At 33.0% G+C, this 23,707-nt stretch overlaps 1 protein-coding gene across 1 annotated transcript in view; it reads right to left on the bottom strand.

Moving 5' to 3' along the window:
• The window catches only part of nAChRalpha2 (nicotinic acetylcholine receptor alpha2), a 299,616-nt gene that overhangs the window by 99,767 nt on the left and 176,142 nt on the right, over positions 1-23,707 (bottom strand). The window contains exon 3 of the mRNA XM_075374216.1: positions 6,820-6,929. Coding sequence (XP_075230331.1) covers positions 6,820-6,929 — 110 coding nt within the window. The remainder of the gene's footprint in view (positions 1-6,819; positions 6,930-23,707) is intronic.

The raw sequence follows: 23,707 nt of genomic DNA, 5'->3' as shown, positions 1-23,707 counted from the left end.
AAAGATAAAGACTATTTGTCTTCTCAAACAGGAAACGCTGATTAAACCCCCGTATATTTTGAAATGCCATTTGACAAAACCGTAAACAAAAAAGGTGAAAAAAGTGTTACGATTCGCACTGGTGGTAATGAAAACAAAGGTGTTAGTGTTATGCTTTGCATTACTTCTGATGGTTCTAAATTACCTCCGTACATTATTTTTAAAAGAAAAACTCCTCCTACCGTACAGGTAAATGGAGTTATCAGAGCACAGGAATCAGGTTGGATGGACAAAACCTTAATTTTAGATTGGATCAGGTGTGTATGGCAAAAGCAATCAGGAGATTTACTTAATAAAAAAAATACCGGTGTGCTAGTAATGGATAGTTATCGGAGGCATACGACTAATAAAGTGAAAGACATTTTAAAGAAGGGTATAACAGACCAAGTACTAATTCCAGGCGGATTGACATCTCTATTGCAACCACTAGACCGTTCAAATTAATAAACCGTTCAAATCTGCATTAAAACAACTTTACAGTAAATGGATGGCTGATGAAAATTTCTTTCTCACGCCTACAGGAAGAATCAAACGCCCAGATTTTAACCAGATTTGTGTTTGGATAAAAGATGCTTGGGAAGGTATTTCCAAGGAATTAGTAAGGAAAGGTTTTAAAAAATGCGGAATATCTAATGAACTTGATGGTAGTGAAGACGATCACCTTTGGCAGAGCGACGTTGAGGCTACCGGTAACTCTTCTACAGACGTTGACAGTGACAGTGATTAATTAAAAATAAAATCCCATATTAAAAAGTGTATTTAAATGATCCTTTTCAACATGATACTTTCTTTTCGTTTTACTGGCCTACTGATTCTGAACTAAACTAATACTTCCGGTAATTAATTATTAATGTAATATTAATATTGTAATTTAAATGAACGTATTTTTTTTATCATATCTGTTGGACTTTAAAATACCGGAATATACTCGATTTTTTTAGATTTTCGGTCCGGAAAATCGAGGTGCGGGAGGCTTATTCGGTGGCGGGAGATACTCGAATAACTACAGTATTTTCTATGTAAATCGTGGAATAATAATTTTACTATCCTGGCATAGCTATCAGGGAAAGTATGGTAATTGATCAACCTTTTGGGTAGGATGTTTTTCATGACTCCCCAAATATTTCATGACTTTTCCTCTAACCAAAAAACACAGAAGTTAAATTAGATGTCTAACTAACAATTAACACAAAATTAGGTTAGTTGTCCAACTCAATGGGATGCTAATTAACTGTATAGTAGTGTATTTCTTGAAATGAAAGTTAGTTCTTAAAAATCATACGATCATAAACAAAAATTTTGGCAGATTATATATTTTTATGTACCTTTGGTATTATTTTTTATTTTGTACAATAAAGAATAATGTTAATCACCATACTTCTCCTTACTGAAATAGTAATTTTTATCACTTTTTTACTTTCCCGGCTAATATAGCTAGAGTAGTTTTATTTTAGGGAGCAAAGTATTTGACATGATCATGTCAAAAGTGGTTAATTGTGTTTTTTTACAAATCTTTATGTTTTAAGGTCTAACTAATTCATCTAGACTAAAAAACTTGACATATGTTTGTTTGTGTATGTGTACATATGTACATAAAAGGGTTGCACTGATTTTGGTCTTATATCTCAGGATTGGCCTTATCAGTTTTCTTTAAATTTGGCTAAAATATTTCTGTATGTGTTGATGATATTAGTTTTTCAAAATTCGTTAAGCAAGTGGGGAATATCGTGAAACGCCAATTTCAGTTTTCTTCAGAGACATTTGAAAGAAAACTTTATTAAAGTAAATTGTTGTTATTTGCAATGGATATATAAATAACAAAAAAAAAAAAAAAAAATCAAAATATCATCCCACACTACTTAAAATTGAAATATATGTTTTTTGTTCTTTTGCTCTATCTTGCTTTGGTGTAAACATTTTATCAAACTGTATTTACAGATTATACTTCATATAAAGAGCTATCAAGAAATGTTCTTTTCTTTTTGAAATTTAAAGAAAATTCTTTAGAATTATAAACCCCAGATTTAAAATGTAAAAACATTTTTTTGAAAATTTTATTTTTCATATTTTAGCTTTTATTGAGGGGGTGTTTGATTTAAAGTAAACTTTACTAAAGAAAATTTGTTAAGCTTAACCTACTGTACAATATATTTATAATATATATTATCTATTTACAGTATATATTTATAATATTTTTAGAAAAGTTTTCCTTAAAATTTATTCCTTACCTCTAAAAAATTGTAAATTTTTTTTTCGATTTTTGGATCTAACGCTTTTAATTTTTATTTAGAAAAACGTTTTTGAATTTTGCTTCATCACGGTCTTCAAGAGCCATAATGAGAAACAATGTTTTTCATTTCGTTTATAAAAAGTTACACTGCGTTTTTTTGAAAATTTTTAAACAATTCCCTTTTAAATTATTTTTTTATGTTAGGGATCATTTCTTTTTAAATAAATTACTCCTAAATTTTCCCCACAGAATAAGGAAGCCGCTAAAAGAAAGCGTTAGGATTATGGGTAAACATTAGAATAATATTAGGATTATTATTTGTTTACCTCCTAGAAAAATTTCCGATACATTAGGCTCATTTGGGATATATGTTTATAATGTACGCAAGATTGATTTTTTTTTACGTACCTTTTTTTAACCACTCAAGAGCAATCGGTAACCGCCTAAAAGAAGTTGCCTCGGTTGGTCGCAAGTGACGTGGTGTTGGCTAGCCCTTCCTATCTCCAGTATATGTCCTGGCCTCCCATCGGAGTCCCTTCCGGTTCACCAGAACATCCCGACTTCCAGATCTGGATGCCATGATGTCCCTTTCCTGAAGAGTTACCCTTCCCCTTCCTCATCTACTCAGTGTCCGGGTATGCACCCCACGCATACCCCTCCGTCCAGCGCGCCGCCCTCCTTGCACACCTTGAGGGTTCAAAATGTTTTATCAGAAGCATTCTGACCCAGCCATTTGCGTGTAGCTGAGCCGGAACGTCCTCGGCAAAATGGCTGCCTCCCTGGCCCAAAACGGGTTCACGATTTATCCCCTTGGCTCCATTATTTTTTGAGCCGATACCTCTCTTTTTTATATGACAAACCAACAGAAGAATCGAAGGTTAACATAGTGATATTATTATGTTATTCACGGATATGGAGTTTATACTAAAACATTTTAACACAGGAAAAATGTATACACAGAATCAAAACCAAAAAAATCAAAACCAAAGACAATTGTATTTGCAGCTACTGTCGGCAAAAGAACAACATTATTATTAGCGAAAAATCAAAACTGTTTACAATATTGCAAGAGCTACTATTAAATCTAAGAGCTAGCAAACTCGTTTCCTCTGATGGTCTTTTCGAGAAATCCTTCTACCACTATTCACTCCACATCTCCGCCTCTCTTCCTTTAGTCGTTAGAATCCGTGACGCCAAGGTCGCCACCTTTCCCCATTGTTTCCTCCTCCTGAGCATGTGTTCCACAAGATTCTCGGGTGTCAGTCTACTTAGATCCAGTAATTATTTGACCCCTTCCCATCTTTGCCAGTAGAAAAATAATGCTCAGATGTATCTTCCTCTTCACAGTAAATGCATTCTGGTGTCGTTCTTCTTCCAAACCTGAACAGGTAGGCTCCAAACTCACCATGACCCGAAAGAAGCTGTGTCAGATAGTGATCTGTCTCTCCAAAGCCCCTCCGCAGCCATGGTTGTAGGCGAGGGATCAGCGTCTTCGTCCATCCCCCTTTGTTCGACGCCTTCCATTCGATCTGCCATTCTTCTAACATTAGTCTCTTCGCTTCTGCTCTAGGTGTTCCTTCGTGGATTCTTTTTAGTTCAATATCGCGTAGGTGAATAGGCCGTACTCCAGCTATTACTTCTGCAGCGACCCCGATATTGTTCGGTACGTCGATATTATCTTCATGTTTGCGGGACATTGGAGTGAAACCAGTCTTTCCATATTTCTCTTCACTTCCTGCGCCTCGTATCAAACTGGGACTGCATATAACATTACTGAGGTCGCTATTGAGAGTATAACTCTACGTTTCTTTGCTCTAGGGCCTTTTCGGGCTGCCATGATCTTTCCTAAGTCTGCCAGCACCTTTTCCGCTCGCACCACGACCTCCTTGAGATGGGATGAGAATTTCCTGGATTTATCCAACCACCCACCCAGGTAGTTGGCACTTCTGCCGTCCTGGATTGTGTCGCCATCCACCTCGATCTTCATTCTCCTCAGTCTCCTTCGTCCGGTCAAAGCTACAACCATAGTCTTCTGGGGAGCCAGTTTCATCCCCCTTTCTCTGAACCATTCTTTAACTCTTCTCACCGCTTCGTTGGCAGTCTCTTCCACCTAATCTTCTATGGGTTTGGATACCAGCAGGGCTGGGTCATTAGCGTACACGACCACCTGTGCGTCTCCAGGTAGTTCCAAGATCAGGAGGCCGTCGTACGCCACGTTCCAGAGCAGAGGTCCTAAAACCGAGCCCTGTGGCACTCGACTGTAAATGTTGAACCTTTCAACGCCTTCCTCAGTGTCCGTGCTGACCACCCTGTCTTTGAGGTAATTATTGATGATATGCAGTATTGATGCACTAATGCCCCTGCTGCGTAGTTCCTCCAGTATTACTTTCCAAGGGACACTGTTGAAGGCGTTCTGAATGTGCAACATCACCACCAACGGGATCTTTCTCTTTCGCCATGTGCCTGCCGCCCTATCTTTTGCCTACTCCGTGACATACTTAATCGCGTCAATATTTGAGCGTCCTTTAGTAAATACAAATTGACGAGTTCCCCGCTGCTACCAGTTATTTTTTCAGCTTTTACCCTACAATCTGCTCATGAATTTTTTGCCATTATGTTTATGAGACAGATGGGTTTGTACTTTTTCTTTACCCCAGGCGGGAGTTCCGGCTTAGGGAGGAGTACGAGCCTCGCTTCTTTCCAGCAGTGGGGGAAATAGCTCCTCTCCAAGTCGTTTAGGACGTCCAGTAGAGTCCACGGGTGTCTTTCGGCGAGACACTTGATCACTGACGCAGGCACATCGTCCGGTCCCGGACTCTTCTTTATGTTCATGAGGGGTACCGCCCATTGCATTTAATCCAGCGGGAAGCGTCCCGAATGACCGTTTTCAGTTTCTTCTCTGTCCTCCTCGTCCAGTACAAACAGTGACAGAATCGCACTAATGGTTTCTCCTCTTATTAGGTAGGTGCCTTCCTAATTTCTTCGTTAGGATTTGATATGCCTTCCCCCAAGGGTCCGCATCAAGTTTCTCTACCAGTCTCTGCCATACTGCATTTTTGGCCGACCGTATCGAGTCACGTAGTTTCCTTTTTGCTTCCCTGTAATCTTTCTGCATCGCCTCCAGTATACCTGGTTGAATATTATTTCTTCTCCTCATCCTGGTTACTATTCTTCGCTTAACTTGGGCGTCTTTTGTCTGAATTGCGAGACCAGTCGACCACCAGTACACTGTCCTGTTGCGTTTTCTGGTTCTTTGCGCAGCGATTCTGCACTTCTCTGTTAGGCTTGTCATTAGAACTGCTGGATTTGGAGGCCAGGCGTCTCATATATCTTCCATAGTCTCCTTGACCATTTGTGTTTCCGTGGGTCTCCAGTGCCAAGTCCGGTCTTTCTGCCGTGGTATCTCATCCTCGACCCCATAGGTGATCGCCCTACGGTTGCTGCAAAATTCTTCTTCATTGACGTTTCATTCTGCTAACTTTTGAACCAGACCTTCTGATACCACGGTAATATCGAGAAGTTATTCGGTCCCTCTTCCCACAAACGTCCGGAGGGGGGTGAGGGTGTTGACGGATTACATACTAAGGGATGACAGCAGTGCTGCCAATTAATACCGCTGGGTGCGTTTTTCTCCCCATCACGCAGATGCACTTTCACTGCGTCCCCTCTGCCCTGTCTGACAGAGAGGATGTTCTCTGCCATTTCGGTGCCCACCGTTGTTTTTACCTGACGTAGGAGGTCAGCATATGTGGTATCCTCTTTTCTCAATACCACCCTCGTTGCTCTGTTTTGTTCGGCTTCCATGATTTTAGGATTTTCTATCCTAGTACGGTGGTACGGGGATGTACCGTACCACCGTACCAGGGGTGAGTGTGCGTTCATTCAACAGATGTCTCGTTCTCGGTGCCACCTTTTTTACATTCTCGGCCATCTTATCTTTACCTTTACCTTGAACATCCACTATGAATATATGTCCTCCATTCTCAACTTCCTTGGGAGGTCCACGATCGGTGTACGATCTTAGTACTAGTGAACAGCTGTGTAGGCCAGTTTCTCCCATTAACTCCTTTTAAATCATCCACACTTCCTTTTCGAAGAGTCTCAAATACGTCTGCTTGCTTGAGATCTTCCGTCTGTGTCGCTATCTCTTTTGTTTGATTTACTTTGTTCTTACTTTATTTTACATCACAAGTGTAATCAGTCTTTTTCAACGTCTCCTTCCTCTTGATGAACTCGGTAAGGTTGGAAGAGCACTCATTAATTTCCACTTTGGTGTTTGCATTTGCGAGTACCAGCTTAGAAAGTCTCTTAATTTGTGTTTCCACCTTATCAAGCAATTGTATGTATTCGCACAACTCATCTTTCATTTCCTGTCTGTCTTCGTTCAATGAACTCACCCACCGTTTCTGGTGGTGGTTCAGAGGGGAAGATTGATACCTATTAAAATTTATCTAATAATTTGCTAATTAAGCTGAACATATATTTTAATTCATAGCGAAAAAATTATCTTTATCGGTATATTAAAATTCGACAGAAGAAGAAATACTTACTTATTGTATAAAACTATGTCAGGTAGCCAAATATGTTCTGATGGTACATAAAGTTCTGTGACTCCACCGTACTCGGCTGGATCCCAACGGAACTTATGATCTTGCCATTCCTGAATCAAAAATACATATTTTTGTAATCAATTTGAAAATGCGAAAATTAAGAAATTGTAAAATATTTTCTAATTAATATCTTATTTTTTTAAATACTTCAAAGTTTACTTTTTAATTTTATTTTTATATGTTTAATTTTATTTATAGTTATAGTATTACGTATAACAGTATAAATTAAGTTCTCACAGGTTTGAATACTAGATCGTGGATACCGGTGTTCTTTGGTGGTTGGGTTTCAATTAACCACACATCTCAGGAATGGTCGAACTGAGAATGTACAAGACTACACTTCATTTACACTCATACCTCATACATATCATCCTCATTCATCCTCTGAAGAATTATCTAAACGGTAGTTACCGGAGGCTAAACAGGAAAAGAAAATTAAGTTCTCTTATAATAATACTAGCATGACTATAATCTACGTAAATCAGTGGAATAATAAATTTACTTCCTGGCAATAGCTACAAGGGAAAATATGGTGATCGGTCAACATTTTGGGTATGGGAGATTTTCGTGACTACCTTGATATTTTATGATTCCCCCTCTAACCGAAAAACACAAAAAGTCCATCGAAAACTCTGGAAGAATGTGTGAATACTTACGTATATAAAAAATGCATATGAATTTTGTCCTGTATTTTGATAAATATTCCTGACTACCTGAACATTATAATTTGAAGTTTGGGTCAAATATTTTCTATGGGGTATCTATGAATCCATTAAATTTTGAATTTAAATCGCATGCGGTATAAATCACCATTTTAATATTTCATCGCTTTGTGGGGGTATCGTAGGAATTTGAAGTACGGTTCAATAATAGTACTGTATGAGTTTTTTACAATTTTGAAATTTTAAGTCAATTAAACTTAAGAGTGGGGATGTATAAATTAGCTTAATTGTTTTAGAGGTTTAGTATTTATTTCCAAAACGAATTACTTTAAACTTATACAACTTGAAAGAAATATTTGTTTACATGAGGTATAACTTATATTAAATTTTGGTCTCTATCCAACAAAGTAGTACTTCTTACCCAAAATAATTGTTTTTCGTTTTTATTTTGTTTAATATTTTTAAATCAGGATAACCATTTAGCACCAAATTAGGCCAAATTATTTCTAGTTTCGGCGTGACGTCTATACGTACGTACGTATATATCCCGCATTACTAAAAAATGATTAGCCGTAGAATGTTGAAATTTTGGATTTAGGACTGTTGTAACATCTAGTTGTTCACCTTCCCTTTTGATTGCAACCGACTGGACTAAAAGTGTCCAAAAAGCCCAAAATCCAAAAAAAATCTGAATTTTGTACTTTTTATTAACTGTAGTAATAAGCACTCATTAAGACCTTTTCAACGATCTAACATAAATGGTACTTATTTTCATTGGTTCCAGAGTCACAGCCAAATAAAATTTTAATTAATGAAATATTTGAATCTTGCAAGGGGAAGGCACATCGGCTCGAATCAGAATTCATCTGCTTTTTTTAACTTTATTTTAATTTAAATATATTGTTTTATTAATAATTATTAACTTCTGATTGTAAAAAAATTACGATAAATAATAATTCAATAACAATAAAAAAATATATATATGAAAAAATATCAGAAGTTATTAATGGAATAAAATTTTATTTACTTATCATTTAAAAAGATGTGTATATGTAATTTAATAGGTGTACAAGGAAGTCTTGTGGTGTCCACATCAGATTTTTTGTTTTTAATAAAAGGAAATTAGTTAAACAGTTGTAGCTTTTTGTCTAAGTTAATGATAGATACAGTAGCCTTTATTGCATAATACAAATGAAAGTTAAAAAAATTAAATTTTTTCAATAAAATTGGAAATAAATTTTAAAAGCTGCATTAATTACTTTTTGAGTATTATTAGTTTCTAATTTTTACAGTAAATTCAAAATTTACCAAATATAATTTTGAAAATTTCCTTAATTTTGAAAAAATCTTTAAAAAACTGTACTTTCAGTTATTTAAACAATTTTTTGTAGCCTAAAATGGAAAAAAAGTTTTCTAGAACTTTTCTGATTTTTTCCTATTATCTGAAACCAGATCTATTCCTTAAAATTTAGTTTTAATCTAATAAAGTATTAATTAAATATAAATATCAACTAAGTTTGTAAAAATGAGCTGTACTACTTGGAAGAAATTTTTTCGGACAGATTTCATTGATATTTTAAAAAAATTACAAAAGTTCCATTGCTGGTACTTAAAATGAATCTGATAATGTTGTACTACAATAGCATAATCATTTGTAAATTTCTATTTCAGTTCCTCAATCTCAATAGTTTGGCTGTAAAGGTCACTTGTGTTGTAACATTATTCAGGAGCTTATTTTCTTCTAATTCTCGTCTTATGTATCAACCATTTTCCCAGTAGTTTCCTTTTAAATATTTAACTTTGTATGTTTTTAATAAATATTTTTAGGAAAAATAAGAAATACTTTTGCAACTAAAACAACCTTATAACGAGATATAACCTCGAGATATAATCTATAAAAGCTATCAAGTGGAGACTATTTTTCTTTAGAATTTTTCCGCTGATAGTCTTTCCAATTTAGCATCGAAGAATGCTACACTAAGATTATTGTAGCAATATGGTAAACAACTGTCAGAGTTGTTAGAGGCATTAGAGACTAGTCACCTTGTTCATAAATTTATAATTGGATGTATTCTATCATTTTCTTTGAAAACGGTATACTAATTGGAAATTCACCTTGTTTTTCGTCTGAATCCTGCTGTAAAAGTAGTTAAATCACCCAAGACCGGTTCCATCTATGACTACCGACTATCTTCTTGTAAACCTTTGTTTCACTTGAAAGTAAAACAAAAACATTTTGTTTACAAATATGGAGCCTGATTTTTCTCCTTTTGGATAGGTCTTTTCTGTTAAATGTTAGGTAATTTAACAGAAATGTTAAATGTATGTGTTTTCTGATAAATGTATTTCTGTTATTCCGATTATTATAATGTGTAAATACTTAAATGTCTAGGTTAAATTACTCTGATTCATTCATAAGGACATATATTATTATGTATTATTACCGTATATTATGTAATAATTGATCCTGGTAGTGAAGAAAGTTATAAAGTTGGAGCTGGTCGAAAACTCCAACTAATTACCGATTTAACTAACATAAGCCCTTATCGACTAACATCAGTCCTTGATGATTTTCTGTTTTTACTCGTGAAGATATTACAGGTATATAAAAAAGAGATGAATAAAAAGTGTTTTCCTTGTTTAGATTCGGTTAAGGATCAATGGAAAAAATATATGACAAAACAAGTGCCTTTCACTAAAGTTTGGCCCAAACAAAGATAGTTATACAGGTAGTAAATATGTAAAGGTTACATTTTGTGGAAGATTTGAAAATGTTTGATCCTGTGATTATACAGTGGAGCTTATGACAATATTTTAGTATATTTGTTTTAGATAGTGTAAGAAATAGGATGAGTGCTTATAGAAAAAAGGGAACCTCTGAACTCTATTGCTGCTTCTTGCAGAGCTAAAGCAGTAAAATAGTAATCGTGTCTAGCTCAAACACGTCTGAAGTTTATGTAGTAGACATAAAGGTACATCTACCCGACATTTTCCGTGCTTCGAGGTAAATGATTTATAAAAAACAACACCATGTAAGAGCTAAAAAATATTTTATTAACAAAAAAAAAACCGTTCTACGAAACGGTTTTGTAACCGATGGTGGGAAAGCATAGAAAAAGTGTTTTACGATAGAGATAAAACATTTAATGTCCTTTTATAACACAATATCGTAAGAAAAGTGGAATTATTAAATCCCTAACACTGCTGTAAAACTGGAAAAAGTAAAAATAAAGGTATAGAAGTTTTACTTAGGCGATCAATGCAATAAAGATTTGTCATTTTCTTGTAATTTACAATTAAATAAAATTTTACGTCTTTTCTAAGGAATTAAAGATTTAACAAAATATCTACTGGTATATGTGCTTTCAAGTAACACGTTTAGGTAAAAATTTATTGATCCGATTAATTATTCCCATATAATTTTTAATATTAAAAGATCAACAGAATATAGTTTTTATTTTCATGTGAACGTTTTGATTATTACTAGAGGCGTCAGTAATTTAAATAATAGTGTGATTTCCCGAATCAAAGTTATATATTAAATTTAATACTTAGCTATTACTTTTTTTCTTTATACATCATCAGCAGGATCCAAAAAGGGAGTTTTTGTTAAAGATCAGTAAATATATTTTCCCCCTTTTCCTAATTGTACGATGTAATTTTTTATTTCAGATATTATATTTTTTATATTGAATATTTTCTCAAATCTTCCATTTCTCTGAGCTTTGTCCAGGTAGTCCAACCCCAGCCGTCATGTAATGAAGTTCGGCAGTTGAAATTCAGCCATCAAGTAAACCCGTCATCAGGACTTTCCAGTCCGATCAGTCCTGACTAAAATTATATTTTTTTATACATATTAATTTTTAAACAAAGTATGTTTTTTTAATGTGGTTTTTATTTTAATAAGAGGTTGTGACCAGGAAATATAAAAAAACCCAAAATATAAGTTATGTAAAAAGATAAGTTATAAAACGAGACGTTAATGAAAAGATAAGTTTATTAAAATTTTTGTAATTGTATTTCATAATCAGATTAAAATTCTAAAAAAAATAATCTTTCTATTTTCAAAAAAAAAACATGTACTTCACGTAATTAGGAAAATAATCAGATTTTTAAAATAATTAAAAAATATTAAGGCCAGCATTAATAACGAAAAAAATTAAATCGTAGTCATCTCACTGTATAGAACTCTCAGATGTCGAAACTCATTTCCTTAAAAATTAATACAAAAATTTCCTTTTTTATAACTTTATTAAATTAACACTTCGTCGTAGCCCTTCGATGACGACGACGAACTTCAAAGTACCGTGAAAGGTTGGCTAGGTACCCAGACCGCTGAATTTTATGAAGGTATTTGTATATTAGTGAAACGCTATGTCAAATCCTTGAATTTATATGGCGAATATAATGAAAAATAGTTGAAAGCTGTAGTTTTAAATTGTATATAATAAAATATTTTTCTCTATGCAGGATTTTATTTATGACTAAACGGAAGTTACTTTTCGAATCGCCCTCGTACATATAAATGTAAGCAAGTAAGCCATAAAATCGTTACTAGATTTTTATTTATGGACATCATGAATATAAAAAAGTGCATATAAGTTATTCAAATAGCCTTTTTACTAGAATTCAAAGTGTCATATATCTCTTTTAACACAAAGACTTCTTGTAAAGAACTAATCTTCCTAACATCAAAGTTGTTGGTTTCTCTTCTATCTACATCTGACTCCCCTTATTTTTCTCATTATTCTAAAATATTCTTTCATTATTTTAGTTTTGTTACTTTATTGTTTTTTTGATTTTCTTGATAATTACTTGTTTTCATAATAAGAAATCCTTACACCGACTAAAAAATATTAAAAATAAATAAAATAAAATAAATTTATAATAACAGCTAATACATCGTATTTTGTTTTTGATCGTAATAAATATCTTTAGAATGAAAAAAAAAAATATTTCATGTGAATCTACTATTTTATAATACCTGTGTAATTATAAATAAATATGAAATTACAATTTTTTGTTATTAATATAATGTCAATTATGAAAAGAAAAAAAATTTGTAATGAAAATTATACTTTACGTCAAGAAGCTTTAAAAAGCAGGATGCATTAGAGTATGCGAATAAAATAATCTTTGAAGATTAGTTTCAAAACCAAGCGCATTGAAGGAAATCAGTACCTTCCAATCAAAATTTTTGATCACTCTGAAGACAATACTTTATTGTCAATGAACCATGTATGCTGACTTTACCTCTTACGTTAAATTAATAAAATAAATAGAAACATAGTAAAGCACAAAGAGGTATGAAAAAGTTCCTTGCTGGGTTTGATAAGCAGAAGTGCTGTAGCAACGATCTTAAAGAGGAACAAGGTAAGGTAAACTATACCTTTGATCTTCTATCGTCTACCCGCATAGTAAGAAAATCATACGTAAAAAATAACCGTATATTAGACAATAAAATTGACGAAATTGGAATCGAATTTGAAATCATCGGTTTCAAAGGTTAACAATCAATGAAATAGTGGTTACTTTGTAAATGATAATGGGTAGAAAATGTTCTTTCAATAATATTTTATTTTTTTTTTATTTTACCACCTCCTCCAACAGTTCTTGACCCAGAGTTCTGAAAAATAACAGAAAGGATTAATTGAGAGCACTCTGATAATACGGTACAAAAAAAATTCAAGTATAGAGTTTGAATTTTTTATAGAAATGATGTATTACGTATTTCTTATCTCCGTCTAGAATTTCCTTTCCGAGAATTTCCGATCAAGAATTTGAGTTTTTTTACAATGTTTTATTATCAGGGAAAATTTGTATTAAAATCACATAGATCTTTCCACCGTGCGAATTCTCCCATTGTAAATGAGAATGTTTAATTTCTAGTCTTTCTATCAACAATATTACATATTTTCTTTAAGAATTTAGAGTCAAAGACGTTTAATAAAGTAATAATGATAGTTTATAAGTTAATAAGTAAGATAATAATTATAACAATAATAATTAATAAAATAATATCTTTACTTATAAGTTTACAATAATTAGAAAACGAAAATTTATAACTACTTAACACTAGTTCTGGACCAAGGACTGAAGGACGAGGTGGTGATTAAAAAAATAAGATAAAAAATTACTGAAAGTGGGGGTTAATAAACCTCCACTAATTTTACAATTAAAAATAATTGTTAAACTTTGTTGTAACTTCTACTAGTAATTAGGTTCATTAACTAGCTCTAGTCTGTATTAAGAGAATTACTTTCATTACTTAATAAACCAGCTCTTGCCATTTAAATATTCTTTCACTTCGTACAATTTATTACGCTTTTTGTTAAATATTTCCTTCTTAATTCTGTAGAATAGGACACACAGAAATAAAATGCGCATCGTCCATTTCAACTTTATTATACATTGAATATCTTCTGGAAGATGAAACATGTGAATATTTATTTAAATGAATAAATTCTTGCTTGGCCTTCATGAACAATTTATCGTAATTGAACTTTATATATATGTAATCTCTGAAGTTCGTTACTTCATTATACAAAACAAATCGATGTCTACTAAAACTTGCTTAAACCGCAATCAGTGTACGAAAATAATTTCCGTCTTTAAGCACATTTAATAAAAGTATATTATACTTACTTTGCTCTAAAGAATAACATTGCTTTGCACATTTCAAATGTATCCTAATAAAATGCAGAAATATAGGCAAAAATCCGAAAATAGAAGAAAACCAGGTTTAGGTTTGTTTCTCGGGAAATTAAAATCCGTTTAATCAAAAACCTCTGCAATAATCCTAGCATTTTTGGTTTCTTACAACCCCATATTTCTGCTCCGTAATAGATGATTGAAGGTGACACGCCATCAAACACTCACAGTTTTATTGGAATTAAACTTATCATTTCCCAGTTATATTTTTAAAAAAAAGTCAAAATTAGTTTTTACACAGTCCACGTTGAAGGTGAGTTTCTAGGGAGAAATTTGGAGTTAACATAGTCTTTTCACCGTGCGAATTCTCCCATTGTTCAATATATTCCAAATATTCATATAGTATAACACCTCAATTTTCTCATTTGTAAACTACTTGTCAGTTTTACTCGGCTTTTAAATACCATAGCTTTTGTTTTTTTAAGGTTTACTTTCAAATACCTTATTATGCAATATTATTTTAAGTCATTCGATATCTCTTGCAACATACATTTATCAGCTGTTAAAAGTACAATATCGTCAGTATTTATCAACATTTTTGCATCCCTAAATAAGTATATAAATGATGATGAGTAAATAAAATAAGAACGGACGTAATACAACGTTCTGTTTAACATCTATATCAGTTTCAAAACTCTCGGTTAAATATCCAAAACCAAGCTGCAGCGTTGAATTCGTTATAGATATCGCTTAAAACCTTCACCAAATTAGTAGATACGTCTAATTCTAAGAATTTATATAGCAAGGCATGCTCGTCAAGGAAAAAGTCATTAAAAAGGACGTGAAGCTTTTTGTCTTTACAATTAGTTTAATTTTAATTATACTCCAAAGTTAAACACGTTATCAATGATAGGATATGTTTTTTGCGGAATTCCGACTGAACTCCTATAAATTATAACTGCGCTCAGTATAATTTATAACACCTTCAATTGTGTTCTTAAAAGTTATTAAATAGTGAATCACCATTTGTCTATCACAGGGCGATAGAATTCCTAATAAATCTTTTTAATAACATTTTGAAGAGTGACTATATCAATTTACAGTAAAGTTTATAATACTGTCAAAGTTTATAATACTGTCAAAGTTTAAATGTTCCGCTATTTTTCTGGCACATAATACCTGAGATCAGAGCGCAGTTATAGATTGTAGGAGTTAATCGAAATCCGTAAAAAAATATATTACCATTGATAATGTCTAATTTTGGAGTATAATTAAAATTAAACTAAGTGTAAAGAAAAAAAAAGCTGCACGTACTTTTACTAACTTTTCAGCCTTGACGGGCATGTCTTGCTTTATAAATTGTTACAATTAGGTGTATCTATTAATCAGGTGAAGGTTTTAAGTGATATCAAACACCAAGCTGTAGCCAACGCTACAGCTTGGTGTTTGAATTGTTTAATCGAGAGTTCTGAAACTGATATTTTCATATAACGGTTTTTCATCCACAGGACATACTGAATACTGGGCACAATGAACATTCGTATTGCATCGTTGTTGAATTATTTGAAAATGTCAGAGATTCTCGTGGCTTTTTGTTAATTAATCGAATATTTCCTATTAATTTTTTATCCAAACCAGAAATTATTCAGGTTCTATATTAATAATTAAATATCGAATATCGTTACAAATAAATAAGAATTTTATAATCATTGATATACGTAATTATACACCACAGTTGTACAGATTAAAATCTGTAAGCTGTATTTGGCTGTCATCGGAAGGACCTGAGTTTGAATCCCGACGAGTTTCGGTAATTTTTATAAGTTAAAAAATTCATTTTATATTGTTGTAAGACATAAGGTGGCTGTAATGCACCTTATACGTATAAGGTGAGCTTCAGCCTATGATTAATGTAGAATAGTTAGATAAATGTCACATTAGGAGGAATTGGCACAATTTAGTTACGCCAATCCACGAATAAATAAAAGGAACTGCCCCAGCATTTGTCAGGACGAACGTAAAGAAACAGAGGAGAAATCATTAGTGAAGCGTCACAAAATTTTTAAATAATTAAAAAAAAATCTTTTAAGTTCACATTATTATTTAAAAATATTACATACTAGTACGCAAAATAATGGTAAAGAAAATATGGAAAGATTCGGAATAATCAGAATCAATAAAAAAATTTGCAGGAATTTGATAAAATCAATTTGAGCCAAAATTTGGAAATTTTATAAAAGGATGCTTAAATTCAGCATTTTAGACGTCTGTTTTTAAAAAGATGGATTTTATAAGTTCTCAGGAATAAATGACAAACTTTATTTTAGAATAGTATTGTAAATTATAAATGCGCATAGAAATTAATCTTTTTAACCTACTAAAGATCGGTTAAAATTAATTATGACGGCAATTTTTTGTGTTATAAATACTTGTTTTTACTTAATGAAGGAGCCCAAGAGAAATTATACATTTCAAACAGGAATATTGTAAGCGTACTTTTATATAGAGAGAAGTAGTATCAAACGAGTTAATAAATCTTTAACATTGTCAAGTTTGTTACTTAAGAAAAATAAGAAGACATCCCCACTTCCAGTTACCTATTCTAAAAACGGGTACAATGCTTTCTAGATACAACATTAAAATCTCAATCTAAATGCAATAGTTACTATGCTTACTCTATTCACTGATGCCTACAGTGGGTAGCGATCTTATTTTAATATTAGTCTAAAAAAGATCAGACTATGTTCATAATAAAAAGCGGTATTTCTTTTTGTTATTCATAATTTGAATTAACTAATTTATTATTGTAATTACTATTATTGCTTATAGAGAAGTATGTTTTAATTAGTAGAACAAAGTATGAACGATAACAAATTTATCTAAGTTCTTTTTGTCATTCGTTCATTCACGGGCTTGTACGTGAATAGAAATCTTCCACCTTATGGCTAATTTTTCTACAGCACTCTTCAACACACGTTTGGTGTATGTATAGTTCCTATAACTTATTTTCTCCTATTATTCATTTTTGTGACCAAGTTATCTCATTTTAACTACTGACAATCTAATCTGTCATTACGTGCTGGTACTTCATGAACTAGATCCCCGTTCATAAATAATTTACCAACCATATTGACAAATGCCAATATTACCATACTGCACATTAACATCCGCATGTGTGAGTGAATAATATTCTTTATGATTAGACATTGGTTTTTTTTATTACTTCCAAATTTTACTCGGCGATCTACTTTTACCTAATCTTGTCCATGAATAGTTCAATTACTCCTTAGAATTTTTGGAGGTGTGCTCCATTCTTCTCTACTGTATGTTATAAATTATGGGACAGAGATTACAAGATAAAAATAATTACTAAATTTTGTTAATTTGTATCATGAAGTATGATTTTCTTTAGAAATTAATTAATTTTGTTATGAAATTAGTTACTCTAGGGCAATGTTCTTTACTAGCAAGTCTAAATTTCAAGAGGATGTGCCGTTTATTCAATAGAAAAATACACGATCAGAACAAGCATTTAAATATAAGCTAATTGCAATTTATTTAAGTAAATATGGACTAGAGTAGTTAACTGCAGAAGTGCTTTATTTTAATCCGCTTCAATAAATATATCACCGATTCAAATCATACCCCATATACTTAAAATCAAGGCGAATGTTACAAGTCGTTTTACTGTAGTTATCCAAGAGGCATTCTGCAGCTTATCGTATAACTATTTTGTTACTATATATTTGCTGGAGGTGCTTTTTTCGATTCCAGATGGATTTAACAACCTGTCATTTAATCTGGCGGCGACAATCTTCTTAAATTATTTAAACGCTACAAACTGAAAAATCCTCAATACCTGTTGATAAGAACTTAAGGTCTGTTGCCCCTAATTTAGTGTTCAATGATTTACACATTTTTCCACTCTCAAAAATAAAAATAAAAATTCTTTATATATATATATATATATATATATATATATATATATATATAAAGAATTTATAAATATTAAAAGTTTCAAACTCAACGAATGTTGTTTTTAAAAAAACAACACTTATTTTTATACAATTTGTATTCGCTAAATTGTTTTGTATTAACTGTTTAATGTAACTGTTTTATGTGCATGCTAACAAATTATATTATTATGTACATTTGCCGTACATGCTAATGTAATACATAAATAAGACAATACGTAGTATTGAATGAATATCTACAATTCGACCTGTCGATGAAGAAGTCTTGTGCAGAACTGAATAAAATATGTAACAAAGAAACAAACGCTTCAGCTGGGAAACATACCTGAGCGTAATGACTTCCTGGAAATAACTGATATCAAAACGCTCGTTTTGTTTCGAATGTAAAGAGACATGAGTCAGATAGTTACTGTACTATAACTTATATATTTATTTTAATGTAATTGATTATGCTGCACAGATAATGGAGGATTTTTTTTGTATGACCACTAGAGTGGCAGGGTACTTGGACACAAATCCGATCAAAACTATATAGTTCTGATAAAATCACAACACATAACTAAGAAATTGAATTTGGCCTGTAGAGCTCAACTAGAGATAGAACAGTTGACCAGGCTAATGTGACCTTTATCCCTCAGGGAAATGTGTTTTGTTATTGAAAAAGAACTTTACTCGTTTTTTCCAAAATACACAAAGTCACACTGTTGTAATTGGAATGCCACTAGTTGTGGTATGATTCTACACTTTTGCAATTAAAAAAAATCTCCATTACCATTTTCTAATTGTTTCCTGCTTCAGCGACAAAAAAATAAAATAATTCATAAAATATCTTTACCTTCAAATTCATCTTAATATTGTTTAAAAATTTCCTCATTGGTTTTAATTAGTTTTTGATATTTAATTTTTTATAGGATTTCGTTTTCCGTAATTTTATTTTCTCTGTAATAGTGTAGTGAACTCTATAAAATTACATAACACATAACGACGGTGGTTAAAATCATAGTTTGTTTTTGTTCGAAATATTCCTTCAAGATTTAGAACTATTTCAAATAAGTAAAATATTATTTTTTTATTCCACAATTAATTTATTTATTTATGGTTCCTACAGTCGAATCATAAGTAAATAGTATATTAAGAATCACATGATACGAGGTTCTCAATGAACTCCTATAATAATTCAATCAATGCTTAAGTTTAAACAAAAAAAAAACTAAACATTTCAATAAGAAAAGTTCTTAAATATAAGAATATATTAGCATTCACTTCGTAGTTCAGAAAAATAAACAATAAACGAATAAATAATCAATAAAAATAAATAAATAAGAATAAACACATATGTATACACGTATAAGAAAGTTTAGCAAATGCCATTAGTGAGACGATAGACAAATAATGTAGGAAATAAAAAGAACATGCAACAGGTAACAATTAACGAAGGAATAAAGAAGTAAACAGAAATAATAATAGTATCGGTGACAATAATTGGAATCTGTCATCCAGTATTCCTTAACTCTAGCACATGGAGACGTTTCAACCTTCGGACGTCCTCATTGTTATCAAGCAGATTGATTTCTCCGTGGTTGACGTGCCCGTACTGTTGGCATGTCATAATTGCACGGGGCCTGTAGGTTTCCACGGTGTTTCAAATGACACGCTGCAACTGGCTATGTATTTCAACTCAAATATACTTTTATTGTCGTCCTGCGACTTCAGGTCCACAAAAACGTTACTGTCGATTGTTGTTGGCAAATAATCAAAACGTTGGTTGTTCTGTGGAATACACTTACTATGTCCCTCACCATATATGCTCGTGTCCTTCGATTTCTTTCCTGATCATCTCCAGTGGGATCGAGTGATGGAGGTTTCAAATCACTAGACGAAATAGAAAGGCTTGATGGTCCTTTCTAATGAAGGTATGACCTATTAATTTCTCTTCACGAACTAGATTTTATGATCTTGTATACATCTACATCTTTAAAAATTATTCTTATTTGTTTCCCTTCTACAACTCGTGTATTGTAATCTTTTTTACTGACGACCGTTTCCATCAGTTCGTACAACCGACATACATCATTTATCTTATAAACTGCGATTGGTGGAGGGTTGACGGGTTCCGTTTGCTTCGTAACATTCGTGTCCTCTAATGAAAGGCTACTAATCTTGTTTGTTACTGATAGGATGTGACTTGTGTTTGGGTTTCTCGGCATAGGTTATGGTTCGTCATGGACAGGAGCTAGGCTTTTATTTTTGTAACCTCCAGCACCACTGTTACGTATTATGAGATGAATGACAATTTTTGTAGCATGCCTGACCGGGATTCGAACTCGGGACCTCCACCACTCGCGCCGAGTATGAAAGGCGTAGACGGTACCACTCGCGCCACTGAGGCCGGCACATAGGAGCTAGGTTTAGATTTCATAACCACACTGTCGTTATCACTTAAATTTCCCGATAAATTGTTTGCTATGTCATCTCTGATTAATTTTCTGAGTCACCCTCCTCGGATCTCTGATTGATGACGTCAGTGATAACCTCCACAGTTAGACGTCTCGTCATCGATCGTACAGCTGGCATAGGATCCACTCTCTAACCTAAAGATTAGTCGGACCGAAGCCCAAATATAAATAAAATACAGTATGTATATGAATCTGTATATTTCTCAATACGTTGTTAGTTACCTGTTGTACGTCTACAAATAATACAAAAATAATCCCGCACAAATAAATAATTTAAAAATCTATTAAAAAATTCTCTAAAAAAGACTAGCTTGGAAAGAAAACAGGAGGAGGAATGCAGTACATTTTTTGAGTATGTGAATTTTCTACGTACATGAACCGACAAAACTGAGCAGAAGTAAAAGGTTCAAGTTTTACAGCACATTAATATACTTTTTTCTACAGTGTCATTAAATGTATATTAAAATATTAAGATTTTTGGGTAAATAAAAATACAGTTTTACAAGATAGCATTGAACTTTGTTTTTTAACGATAAAACATTTTTACTGACTTTAATATTATCCCTCAGTGTTCTGAAATTTATATTTTAACTGTTTTGATCAAAATTCGTGGATTTTACAACGAGCTTCGTTAATTGATTTAATGTAAAAGAAAATTCCAACATTTAAGAGTTCGCGATATTTAATCATTGATTTCAGAAAAACAGACTGTTGAAAAGATTGCTGTTTCAGCTCAATAAAGATTTTGTTTCATTAAACCATGTAATTCAGCAAATCATCTTAATTATGGAGCACTCACTTTTCCCCCACAACTTGTTATTATTGAAATTAAGAAGATTAATACTGAACTCAATATTTTTAAAAAGCCTAATTTCTAGGTGAGTCTATTAGTTTTTTTTTAATTAATTATAATTGTAACGAGCCATATTGTAGCTTCATGTAGCACACCAATTTTTTTATATATATTTTTTTCCATCCTACCCTCGGGCCAAATCCACAACAAAGCAAAGCACAGCCCAGGGAGGTGTCTACTCAAACGGGCCTCCCCATCCGCCGGCCATAAGTCTAGTCTGACAGATCAGCCCGCCGGTTAGATATTTTCATTGCCTGCCACTACTCCCTAGGACGGGGTATCCAACCCCGACTGTATTGTTCCCAGACACCCCCCCGCTGAAGCCGAGACTCGATCTCGACGCCAATGCCTCTAGCGAGAACACCTTATGCACCGAGCCAGATCGTAATTGCCTCTGTTTCACCTATGGTGTGGCTGGTCATCTACGGAAGGACTGCCGGCGAGAGGCTCGGTGTCCTTCCTGACGGTTGCATGGATATGCACCCTGGGGTAGGAGATGCAAGGCTTCACGTGCGAGATGAAGATGCGGCGCCTGCTCGGTGTTGATGGGTGCCTGTAGGGAACAGCCCCTTTCAGGAGGGGTGGGGGGCTCCGGCATCCCACCAGCAATGATTGGACGGGGACTCCTTCGCAACGCCTCTGGGGGAGAGAATGTAAGAGCGTAGTCTGGGTGGGCGATCCTCACTAAAGGCAGAGCATTAAGACTGGAGTCCTGGTGAGGGAACCCCTTTGGAGTCCTCTCCTTAGAGGAATGGCATCATATACTGCAAGACAGAGTCCCGGCTACCTGGGCGGAACCTTGTGTTCTGCCAAACTATTTTGAGGCGAAGACACCCCGGAGCTGAGTTATGCTTAGATGCTTGTTCCGGCTCCGGGTGGCGGGGTAAATAAAGGTAAAAAAATAACTAAAATAATAAATATTATTAATAAACAATTTAATGAAATCCTTAGTGTCATTGGCAGCTCTTAACTAAAATTTTTGGGGGTGCTGCTCCAGGAACTTTTTAGTCCTTGTTTTAAAATGATGTAAACGGAAACATACATGTATAAAAGGGTTTCTGTAAAATAAAAGAACCGAAAATAATGAGTCAAATAGAATAGCTGGAAAATAGCTGGAAATAGAATAGAATAAAAATCTAATTCTACACTTTATCACAATGAAGAATATCATACACGGAGTTTAAGTACAATACACGCTGAGTAAAAATCTACTTTCCACCAGCACGCCATGGTCGACACTGAGGAAGCGACAGTGCTGTCTCTCCCTCACAGCTCCAGCAGCTTCCTGTGTGTACATGCCCACAACAGCCAAACACCACTGCGCTAGAACTCTGAAGCGCACAGATCCATTCAAAGATTTTTTGATCTTTCTCATAAACTGGGTTATGGCTACTGACATTAAGCTTAAGGACTGTATACTGTACAAGTATAAAGAAATAATTAAAGAAAAAAGGACTTATTATATTAAATTTTATCGGTAATATCAAATGGTAATAGGAGGTGCTGCAGTTTCACAGTATGTATATGCGAGCCGCCGCTGCTTATCGGTATATTAGTCAATGTGTATTTTCGAAATTTTAGGTTTAATTTTGTATAATCTTGTTTAATCATAAATCACTATCAATACTCCTTTCTCTCATCCTGTTAATTTTATTACTATTAGAATCTTTTAAAGAAATTTATAATCTAATTAGATTAAATTTTTTCTGAACAGGATGTAACGATTTCATTATTATTTGACTTTGTGGTGATTTAGATTTCATATTTACTAGTAGTTTTGTTGTAATGATTTTAGTGTAAATTAGATCTTTACTGTTTTAATTTCTGGCAAATTAACTTGTTTTAATTTAAATCTCTAATTTATTTATCATAAATTTCATAGAAATGTAGATCAACTGTGTATGCTTTTTCATATCTTTCTCTTTATCGTTTTGTTTCTCACAAAGTATTTTATTTTATTTTTAAGTCTATTCTATTCTCCTACCAGTAGAGATAGTATTTAACGTAAATTAAACCATCGAAAGTATTTTGAGGAGTTTGATTAATTTGTTGTTGGTAAAAATGAATAACGCTCTTAATTATTGTTATCATCATGAATATTAAATAGAAGATATGGTTAAAAATCTTACTTAACAGTTGTACTGATAAAAATAAACACCACTGTTAGTACTGTTGTTAAACAATACAATCAAATTACCAAGAACTAAAAAAACTCAAAAATTGGATTCAACT

The sequence above is a fragment of the Lycorma delicatula genome, chromosome 1, assembly GCF_047948215.1.
Source record: "Lycorma delicatula isolate Av1 chromosome 1, ASM4794821v1, whole genome shotgun sequence".
Lineage (NCBI taxonomy): Eukaryota > Metazoa > Arthropoda > Insecta > Hemiptera > Fulgoridae > Lycorma > Lycorma delicatula.
Note: the sequence above shows the minus strand (reverse complement) of the source record. Positions and strands in the feature narration are given on the sequence as shown.